The 11,452-nt window shown below is 43.4% G+C and overlaps 1 protein-coding gene across 1 annotated transcript; it reads right to left on the bottom strand.

The window, feature by feature from the left end:
• Window positions 1-835: 835 nt before the first annotated feature.
• LOC148507679 (protein ZBED8L-like) lies at window positions 836-5,914 on the bottom strand. Its single transcript, XM_088445744.1, has 4 exons — window positions 5,714-5,914; window positions 5,566-5,582; window positions 3,182-3,216; window positions 836-1,590 (listed from the first exon to the last, which is right to left on the bottom strand). The coding sequence occupies exons 1-4, from the start codon at window positions 5,912-5,914 to the stop codon at window positions 836-838; spliced, it is 1,008 nt and encodes a 335-aa protein (XP_088301870.1).
• Between the last annotated feature and the right edge of the window lie 5,538 nt (window positions 5,915-11,452).

Raw genomic sequence — 11,452 nt, 5'->3', positions numbered from 1 at the left:
AAAGCGGGTTGCTTTAGATGCTCTTGTGTCACCTGCAGGTGTTTAATACCTGGTGACACCTTTTCCACCCTCACTCTCAGATCAAATTTCATATCAGATTGCATCTTGATTTTATTTGACTATTTGTCCCGGTGGAGGAGCATTTTTATTTAGAAAACTATTTATTGTGTTTATTTGTGATTGGTGAATATTACACTGCAGAGCCACAACAGAGATGTTAAAAGGATTCTAAGTATTTATTTGACTATTTTTCCTGGTGGAAGAGTGCTCTATTAATTAATTAATTTAATAATTATGTGTCTAACAAGGAATGAGGGTGCTATTGGACCTAGGGCTGTAAGATCGAGTCTAAATATATTGCGGCAGGCTGAAATAAAAAGCCACCCACCGATATAATCGGACGACCAGGTGGAGGATTTATTGCTTTATGAATTTTGGGTAACATGACCAGCATGATTGGAAAAGCAGGTATTAAGGCTTGAAATAATTTTTCATCAATGATTTTAGCGTCTTTTGCCAAACCCAGAATCAAGCATAATTCATTTTTAAATGACTCTGTAGGATCTCCTGGTAGTGTCCTGTAGACTGTGGTGTCACTTAATTGCCGCAGGATCTCAGTTCTGTAATCCTTAGGGTCCTGCTGCAGTGTTGCCTAACCTTTTCAGCTTGGTGTGTCGAAAATCGGGAAAAAGTGTAGCCTTCCTCGGGTCGTGTGTCACTTAAGAAATATCAATAATTTGGTGATATTTGCAGCCCTAATAAAGAAAGAGTTATATTTTTAATATATTTATTATATTTATTAGTTCAAAAAGCAAAAAACAAATAATGACTTACCTTAGTGACTTTTCTGTTGCTGAATTGCATTTGCTAAATCTTCAATTGCAGGGTTATATTTTGTGCACTTCAGGGCCAAGCAAGCACTACTAACTTCATCTGTCAGTCTGTTTCTTTTATTTGTTTTAATATTATTTAATGCTGAGAATAAGGTCTCACAAAAGTATGTTGAGGGAAAAATTGTGAGTAAAGCCATTCCTAGATTTTTCAAGGCACTAAAAGTATCTGGTAATCTGTTCCAAGCACTCCAAATTTCCTGTTCGTAGTGGCAGTCTTCTTCATTCTCCAAACGATTTCTTTCCAGATTCTCAAGTTTGGACCTCAAATCGACAAACACTTGAATCCAGATGCTGTTTTGAAATTCAGCAAGTTGCATCTCCAACTCATCAATTTTCATCCATTTGAAACTATTTAATTCTAAAGTACTGTAGACTACTACATCTGGATACTTAATTATTTTAATGGCCTGTTCAAGGCTTCTAAATTGATTAAATCTTTCACTGAACTGGTCAAATAATGAGTTCCCAATATCATGGTACTTCATGTGCATGGGCTCTATTTCATTTGGTACAGTTGTGCTGGCATTCTCAAAATACTTTTTTACTTGTGGAAAATACTTATACGTTTTACTTTCTATATCTCGCTTAAAGATTTTAAGTTTACTTTGAAAGGCTTTTATGTATCCAAACATAACATCAATACTTTTGCCAAAACCTTGTAATTTTAAGTTGAGCTCATTCATATGAACAGAGATATCTGTGAAAAACATCAATGAGTAAACCCACTTATGATCATTGAGCTGAGGAAAGTTTGCAAGATCCTTATTCTCAAGAAAAAGCTTAATTTCTGAAAAGCACTCCACAAATCGCTCAATTTATTTATTTATTAACAGTTTCTTATATAGCGCAGCATATTCCGTTGCGCTTTACAATTGGAAACATTGATAGAACAAAACAGGGTAATAACAGACAGACATAGAGGTAAGAGGGCCCTGCTTGCAAGCTTACAATCTATAGGTCAAGAACTTTTCCTCGGCTTAGCCACCTCACATTATTGAACATCAGCAGTCCACTGTAGGTTGAATCAACTTCCTGTAACAGTGCAGAAAATTCTCGCTTGTGAAGGGGTCGAGCAGCTATGAAATTCACTATTTTTGTTACAACTGACATTAAATCATTTAATTCTGTGAATCCTGCTTTGGCACACAACACCTCCTGATGGATAATACAATGAAAAGGAACAAGTGGATGTCCAATAGCTTCCATAAACAACTTCACAAATCCTACACTTTTTCCCACCATATTGGGTGCCCCATCTGTCGTCACTGACACAACTTTACACCATATCAATGCTTAGGTCACGGAATGTTTGTATAACAACCTTACATATTTCCTTCCCTGATGTACTTGTTGGCACTGATTCTAACTTAATCAACTCTTCTCTCATTGTGAGGCCATCTGAATATCTAGCAATAATGGCCAACCGAGCATTTGATGTGACATCAGTAGTTTCGTCAAGAGAAATCGAAAAATATTTACAATTATCTAAGTCTCCTTTTAACTGATGCTGTATGTTTGTGTTCAATCTCATTATTCTGGCTTTGATGACATTTCTACTGATTGATAACTCAGAAATTCGCTTAATTATATCATCTTTATTTTGCATATCATGAAATAAACTTGGTGCACATCTTAGAAGAGTTTCTTTAATAAATTCTCCTTCATTGAGGGCTTTTCCATGCTGAGTTATGGAGTGAGCAACGCATAAACTTGCTGATGTTAAATTTGTAGAGCCTCTTACAAATTTAAGGAGGGAATTTGATTGGCTCTTATAGAGGTGTAACTGCCTAGAAATGTATTCCTTCCTTTCATCCAGACTTTTTTTCCAAGAGCTGGGGATGATTAGTTTCAAAATGTCTATTTATGTTCCACGTTCTGCTTACTACTGTCTCATTACATAGTATGCAGAATGATCTGTTTTTTTCTGTCTATAATGCCATACATCTCTGTCCATGTATCTTGAAAGGGTCTGCTACTACCACTCCCTTTATCATTCAATCTTGCTTTTTTACGTTTTGGATTATCCATCTCAGGGCTGCAACAATAGATAAATAAAAATCATGGCATTTTATATACAAGGTAAATTAAGAAGTTAACTTATATTATTTTGTACCAGGAGTCAGTCCAACAACACTGTTACAGAGGTAATTAAAAACCTATTAAATTAACTGCTTTATTACCTCTGTAACGGTGATGTTGGACAGACTCCTGACAGACAAAATAATTTAAAGCACTACACTACGTACTCCCTTCTGTAACTAGCAGTAGGCAGGCGCATGCGTACGTACCTGCAGCCCTCTTGGCAGAGCTCAGCAAGTCTGTGCTATGGAACAGTAGAGAGTTGAAGGCTCCAGAATGGTAGGACAGGGAAACACGGCCTCAGAAGAAGAACCCTGCCAGGAGAAAGAAATTAAAGTCAAGATGATGTCCAAAATAAGGGGTTATTTTTGGTTTGTGTTTTGGAGATTTTTTTTGAGGGTTTGCATGGTGCTCTGTGAGGATGGTGAGAAGCAGGAACTGCAAGAGGTGCTATGGAGGCAATTAAAGCTTAGAGGAGCTGGAGAGGGGCTGAATGCTGCAGACTAGACATCCAAGCATTTTACAGTGGGAGAGAAGAAGGGAGAGCCACAAAGACAGAATTGCAGATTTTAGTATTAATTGCACTTACAGGACAGCCACCCGATGCTGCTTATTGTGAGCACTGTGTCTGGTTGTTGTGGTGCAGTCCTCCTGCAACAGACTGGGCTGGGGTGATCACACAGGGCTGTGAAACTCGTCTCCCTGGTCTCAGGGCTGCAGGTGCAGGATGTGGGGATCGGAAGGCCACCTTACAGGGCTGTGAACCTCATGGATCTCCTTTCCTCCTGTAGCGTTCCTGAGGTAATGAAACTGACAAACCTCAGTTTATGGTGGTTAAAACTGGTTCTCTGCTGCAAAGATCTCATGGCAGCGGTGACACCACGCCTCCACGCAACAAGCAGTGAGCAGGGATTGGAGCAGAGCACAGGCAGCCTCTAAATGTGCAGGTTTTCCCCACACCAATAGGCGTGTCAGTCAAAGTGCCTCGGCGTGTCACGAGTGACACGCGTGTCATAGGTTCGCCATCACGGTCCTACAGCATGACTCCCCCTCCCTTGTCCACTGGTCTTATAATAAGATTTTTGTCATTAGAAAGTGTCATTAGAGCTTGTTGCTCCATTATTGTAAGGTTAGAGTGCGTAGGGTCCTGATGTTTAATCGCCTCAGAAACATCTTGATCCAAAATGCATGTAGGTTTTACTTGTCGCATTATTGGAGATTGTTTCAAAAGAGGAACAAAGTTGACTCTTTAATAATTTTGGGGTAATTTCTATCTGAGCCTTATCATTCGTGGATTTATTCTTAGAAAAAAATTATTTTAGTTTTAATTGTCTTGTAATTGGTATTTCTCCTCCTGCCATTTTAAATCATTGAAAGGTGTGGAAGGAATAAAGGACAATCCTTTAAATAGCAGGTTAATCTTGCTCTCTGTTAAAGAATGCAAGGAGAGATTGAATATTATTACTTCCCTGCTATTGTATTAAAAGTCGCAGTCACGACTTGTCTCCCTCGAGCAGTTAAACTTCTCATGACGTTGTTATTATGGTTCCCTCAGTTGCTAGGCAATCTGCATGCCTCATGAGGTCACGTGTTCTCCACACCATGGCATGATTGGTTTCTCCTCCTATTTGTGCATGCTGACCTTTTGACGGCTCGCCGACTATAGCATGCCTGTAGTTTTACTCGGCTCTGCTGCATGGTCAGCATTCTGTACCTCCTCGTGGAATCATTTTCCAGTTTCCCAGTGGAATTGCCTTGCCACTGGCTCCCAAGCCTCTCCATTGGCTTCCCAGCCGCACCAGCAGGTTACTAGCTGCCACCGACTCCCAAGCCTCTCCATTGGCTTCACAGCTGCATCAGCAGCTTACTGGCTTGCACCGGCTCCCAAGCCTCTCCATTAGCTTCCCATCCACATCAGCAGTTTGCATGCTGCCACCGGCTCCCAAGCCTCTCAATTGGCTTCCCATCTGCATCAGCAGTTTGCACACTGCCACCGGCTCCCAAGCAGCTTCAATGCTGCCACCGGCTCTCAAAGCCGCATCTTGCCACTGGCTTTCCAGCCACACTATCAGCTCTCAAAGCCGCATCTTACCATTGGCTCACAAGCCGCACCATCAACTCTCAAAGTTACACTGCTTGTTCACCAACTTCTACTACCATCTCCAAGCCACACCATCGGCATCTAAGCTGCATCATCGACTCTCAAAGTCACACCGCTTGTACACCAACTTCTACTACCATCTCCAAGCTGCACCATCGGCATCCAAGCCACATCATTGGCTCTCAAAGCCGCACCGCTTGTTTATCACTTTTTCACCAACTTCTATTACCGGCTCTTAGCCGCTCCATCGGCCTCAAGTCACACCATCAGCTCTCAAAGCTGCACCATTGGCTCTCAAAGCTGAACTAGCATTTCTCCAACTTGTATATTGGCTCCAGTCGCATCACCAGCTCGCAGGCTGCATCTTCAGCTTTCTAAGCTGCACCACCTACTCTTCCTGTTCCTACTCCTCTCCTCACCATTGAATCCCATCAGACACTCCAGTAAGCTGCTACTACTCTGAGCAGTAAGTCCAAGCAGCTGCCTAAGTACCGGTGAACAGTGAAATCCTAAGGGAACAATGGGCAGTTGTTAGTGGCCTAAGACCTCGATAGCTTGAGTTCTAGATGGCTTACTAGGAGTAGCCATTGGGATTCATAACATTATAGTTGGCCCAAAAAATTTATATATAGACTGATACCAAGGAGCAATCATAGAACAGGCACAGAATCCTGCCCAAGTGCTTGCTGCTCCAATCCAAGTTCTCACTCAGAAGATCCAAGAGCTCTCCTTGCATGTCGAAAAGAGATGTTCTCCTGCTCTTCCAGTTCCTCTCAAAATGCCAAATATGAACTTGCCGGATCGGTTTTCTGGGGATCGCCGACAGTTTCTTAACTGCCATGAAAGTTGCAAGTTATACTTCAGGCTTTGTCCCGTCCCTTCAGGGACAGAGTCGCAATGAGAGGGAATGGTAATTTCCCTTCTTCAGGGGGATCCACAGACTTGGACCTTTGGGTTGCCCTCAACCCATGCTGCATTACAGTCCATCAATGCATTCTTTATGGCCATTGCCTGTTATATGATAACCCGGAAAGAAGTGCTCTGGCTAAGTCCAAATTACATTCCCTCAGGCAGGGTCAGAAGGTGGCAGAAGATTACTCTTAAGAATTTTGCAGACAGGCAACCGATTCTGGTTGGAATGACCCAGCCCTACGCAGCCAATACCATCTTGGACTCTCTGAGACCATCAAGGACATTCTCATTCAACATCCTCCTTTTGAGTCCTTGGATGACCTCATGCAGCGATTAGGATAGACTGGTATCTATGAGAACATAGACAAGATCAGAACCTTCCCACCAGGTTGCCTCACTCTCTCAGTTGGGTTCCGTCTTCAGATTCGGAGGAGCACATTGGTGTATCTCGCTTATCACCTGAAGAGAGATGCAGAAAACATTCTCTAGGCCTCTGTATGTATTGCGGAGACAACAGGCATACCATGAATAATTTTCCACTTAAACCGGTAAAAGGCAAGGCCTAGGTGTTCAGGAGGAATTGCATTTCCTCCAAAAACTCAGTGCTAGTTCCTGAAGCCATCTAACTTGCAAATTCCACCCTGACCACTTCGGCATTTTTGGATAGCGGGGTGGTTGACAACTTCATTGATTTCCTATTCTTCCGCATACTGGGTGTACCAGCTATCCCTTTGGATCAGAAAATCCCAATTTGTGGACTGGATGGAGGTTTGATTTACACGGGTCATGTTAAATTTAAAACACCTCCTCTCCGTTTGTCAGTCGGAATTTTGCTTTTGGAGACAATATCTATTTATCTCCTCCATTGTCCCAAGGCCCCTGTAGTTCTCAGTCTCCCCTGGCACAGGGATCATAACCCGATAGGGTCCTCTGGGTAAATTATAAAATGGAGCCATGCCTGTCAGACTCGCTGTCTAGCGCTCCCTGTTTCGTCAGTTCAACCTCCGGTTGCTGAAGCTCCTCCAGCTGTCCCACTCCAGTACCGAGATTTCACCAATGTTTTTTCCAAGCAGCTGGCAGATGTCCTTCCTCCACCCCGGGCATACGACTGTGCCATCAACTTAATACCGTGTGCCAATTTACCTAAAGGCCAGTTGTATTCCCTTTCCATTCCAGAAGACAAGGCGATGAGAGATTACATCAAAGATGCATTGGCGAAGTAATTTATCCACCCCTCTGGTGGTGGCTGGGTTTTTCTTCATTGAGAGGAAAGGCGGGCCCCTCCATCCATGTATCAATCACAGAGGTCTGAATAACATCACCATTAAGAACTCCTATCCACTTCCTCTCATCTCTGTACTTTTTGATCAGCTGTGCCAGGCCAGCATATACTCAAAGATAGACCTTAGAGGAGCATACAACTTGATCAGAATTAGGAGTGGGGATGAGAGGAAGATGGAGTGGGGATGTGGGGATGAGAGGAAGATGGTATTTCAGTATTCACTCCTGACATTATGAGTACTTGGTCATGCCGTTCAGCCTATCCAACGTCCCGGCGGTCTTCCAGGATCTCATTAACGACGTCCTTCGGAATTCCTGGAAAATTTGGATTATCTTTTCTCAGTCGCTGGACCAACATCATCAGCATGTACACCTAGTTCTACAGAAATTGCATGAAAATCACCTCTACACTAAGCTAGAGAAATGTGATTTTGATGTCACCCGGCTTTTCTAACTACTTTTCTAACTACTACCGCAGATTTATTAGATCTTTCTCCACCATTGTTGCACCCATTGTTGAGCTGACCAAGAAAGGGGCAGACAGCCCAAACTGGTCATCAAAAGAGGTCCAGGCCTTCGAAGCCCTTAAGGTTGCATTTACTCAGGCTCCAGTGCTTCGGCCCCCTGACCCGGATCTTCCGTTTATTCTGGAAGTGGACTCCTCTGAAGTGGGAGCTGGAGCTATTCTGTCTCAGAAGGATCTTGCTGATAACAAGTTGCACCCCTGTGCCTTTATCTCTTGCAAGTTCACCTCGGCAGAATGCAACTACGATGTGGGAAATCGGGAGTTGCTTGCGAGCAAGTGGGCCTTTGAGGACTGGAGACACTCGCTGGAGGGGGCCAAACACCGGATCACTGTTCTTACTGATCATAAGAACCATTCGTACTTTTAGTCTGCAAAGTGGTTTAACTCTTTGAACACTGGGCATTGTTTTTCACCTCATTCAACTTCCTCATCTCTTTCGATCCTGGTTCAAAAAACATCAAGGCTGATGCTCTCTCCAGGAGCTTTGAACCTGTGCAGCAGACCTTCAGTAGAGATGAAACCAGAAAAATACCCCAAGCGCTAGTAATATGTAAGAGAAAATGTATATAATGAAAAATGTATAAATGAATACAGTATATATATATATATATATATATATGAATAAATTTTAAATGCAACAGCAGAAAAGCACAATGTGATAACACACCCAACTAAGCAACACAGACTTCCAATTTATTCTCTGCATTAATTAAAATGAATGGAAAATATGGCTAAAAATAAAAATTTATAAAAAATAATGTCATATCAGACAGACATTAATACAATATATCAGATTGACCCATCAAAATAATACAAAAAAATATAAATACATTACAATGGAATAGTTTAAAAATAAAAAATAAATGAACATAAATCACAGATAATAGCTTTAGTATATCTAAAGGAGGTGGATCCTACAAAAGAACTTGTATATACCAGTCATCAAGAGTTTATAATACGCATCTGCAGTATGACCAGAGTCTCATTCAAATAGTAGTGTACTTGATAGTATGTCTCTATATGTCATACATAGTAATTGGATGGACAGGCTTCCAGACCAAATCACATGAAGTCATGCACTCAGGAGAAATAGAGAAGAAATAAATTGAACACTGTCACTTCTCCGGTGGGAGGTATCCGGCAACAATAGTGGATGTTGCTAGTGGTAACCCGCTCAAGCTGGACATAGGTACATGTGAGGGAGGCAATATCTCCAATGGGAGGATCAGGGACCGCGACTACCTTGCGTATGTGAAGAGTCCTGTAGATGTCTGCATCCCCGCCTCGACCTCAGTGCTGAGTGAGTGTCCAATTGAGCTGTGTGGTATAAGTCTCTCTGGATCTCCTGGGGTAATGGCAGGTGACTGCAGATAACAAATATGGGTCCAGTGTCCCAGCTCTAACTAGTTTTGCACCGCTATTTGGGAACTTTTTCAAAGAGCTTCAGTACAGATGAACATATTATTCCTGACTCCTTCTTCCACTGTGCCATCAGTCAAAATTTGTCTGAACTCATTCGGGCCTATAAGTCGGAGTCACCTCCAAATAAGCCTTCTGGTCTTCTTTTTGTTCTTGAAAAAATTCAGAAGATCGGTACTGGATTTTCATGCCCGTCAAGGTTTTGGTGACCTGGGCATCAGTAAGACCATAGAGTTGCTTTCTCGCTCAGTCTGGTGGCCTTCTTTGACCAAAGATGTGCATGCATTTGTCCTGGAGCGTGATGTCTGTGCCCGAAATAAGACACCTCAGACAGCTCCTTCAGTTCTGCTACTTCCTCTTTCCATACCTAGGAGACCTTGGACTCACATCGCCATGGATTTTATGTTGATCTTCCAGTATCGGCTCAATGTTCCGTGATCTGGACTGTGGTGGACCGGTTTAGCAAACTGGCGCACTTTATACCTTTGCCTAAGCTACCCTCAGCCAAAGAACTCTCCAACATATTTTCCACTTGCACAGCTTATCTATGTATATTATGTCAGATCGTGGAACGCAATTTGTGGCACAGTTCTGGAGATCCTTCTGTGTTTCCTTGGGTATTTCTTCAGGGTACCATCCATACTAATGGACAAATGGAACATGTTAACCAGTGTCTGGAGCAATATGTACGCTGTTACGTCTCCAAGTGTCATAATGACTAAGTGTCCCATCTGCCACTGGCTGAGTTTGCTTTTAACAACTTGCGCCATTCACCATCTCTAGTGTCTCCATTCTTCTGTGCCATGAGTCAAATTCCCAGAGCTAACTCTTTCGAGTCCAGTTCGCTAGTTTCGCCTTCTATCTCTCGGCTCCACTGTATCTGGAACAGGGTTTATCAAAGTCTCAGAAAGGTCTCTCTCTGTTCCAAGAACTTTGCCGACAGGCATCAGAGGTTGTGTGTGTTTAAGAAGGGCAATTTGGTTTGGCTCTCCACAAGGAACATTAAGCTTCATTAATCCACTCAGAAGTTAGGTCTGAGGTTCATTGGTCCATTTCACATAATTTCCCAAGTGAATCCAGTAGCTTTCAAGTTTCAATTACCCAGCTCTCTCCGTATCACCTTTCACTGTTCCTTGTTCAAACCAGTCTTCAGTTCAGTCAAATTTAAGCCTAAGTTTCCATCCAGGCCTGCTTCAGTTGTGGTCCACGGTCAACATGAATTTGTGGTGGAAAAGATCTTGGACTCTAAGATTTCCAGGGGTCGTCTGCATTTCTTGGTCCATTGGAAGGGTTATGGCCTGGAGGAGCTCTCCTGGGTTCCTGTAAGTGCTCTACATGCTCCCAGGCTGAAGAGACTTTTCTTCCGAGATTTCCCGGACAAACCAGATTCTGGGGGTTCTTCAACCCTGCATCAAGGGGGTACTGTTACAAGATGTGATCACAACTTGTCTCCTTCAAGCAGTTTACCTTCTCATGACATTGTTGTTTTGGTTCCCTCAGTTGCACGTCTCAGGAGGTCACGTGTTATCCACACCATGGCACGATTGGTTTCTCCTCCTATTTGTGCACGCTGGCCTTTTGACGCCTCACTGACTATAGCGTTCCTGTAGGTTCCCTCCACTCTGCTGCATGGTCAGCATTCTGTACCTCCTTGTGGAATCGTTTTACAGTTCCCCAGCTATATTGCCTTGCCACTGGCTCCCAAGCCTCACCATTGGCTTCCCAGCCACACCAGGAGATTACTAGCTGCCACCAGCTCCCAAGCCTCACCATCGGCTTCTCAGCCACATCAGTTTACTGGCTTCACCGGCTCCCAAGCCTCTCCATTGGCTTCCCAGTTGCATCAGCAGTTTGCACGCTGCCACCGGCTCCCAAGCCTCTCCATCAGCTTCACAGCAGCATCAGCAGTTTGTGTGCTGCCACTGGCTCCCAAGCCTCTCCATCGGCTTCCCAGCCGTGCCAGCAGCTTCCGTGCTGCCACCAGCTCTCAAAGCCACATCTTGTCACTAGCTCTCCAGCCACACTACCTGCTCTCAAAGCTGCATCTTACCAGTGGCTCATAAGCAGCACTCTCAAAGTCACACCACTTGTTCACCACTTGTACACCAACTTCTATTACTGGCTCCAAGCTGCACCATTGGCATCCAAGCCACATCATCAGCTCTCAAAGCCGCACTGCTTGTTCACCACTTGTTCATCAACTCATACTACCAGCCCAAAGCTGCACCATCGGCATCTAAG

Source organism: Taudactylus pleione, unplaced genomic scaffold (assembly GCF_031769625.1).
Source record: "Taudactylus pleione unplaced genomic scaffold, aTauple2 ptg000387l, whole genome shotgun sequence".
Lineage (NCBI taxonomy): Eukaryota > Metazoa > Chordata > Amphibia > Anura > Myobatrachidae > Taudactylus > Taudactylus pleione.
This window is presented reverse-complemented; position numbering and strand designations above follow the sequence as displayed.

Coding starts and splice junctions, on each gene's coding strand:
- LOC148507679 (XM_088445744.1), bottom strand. CDS start 5,914: ATGGCAGTTAAGAAACTGTCGGCGATCCCCAGAAAACCGATCCGGCAA. Junction 1,591..3,181: donor CTCTGCCAAGAGGGCTGCAG/GTACGTACGCAT, acceptor TGTTTTTCACAG/ATATCTCTGTTCATATGAAT.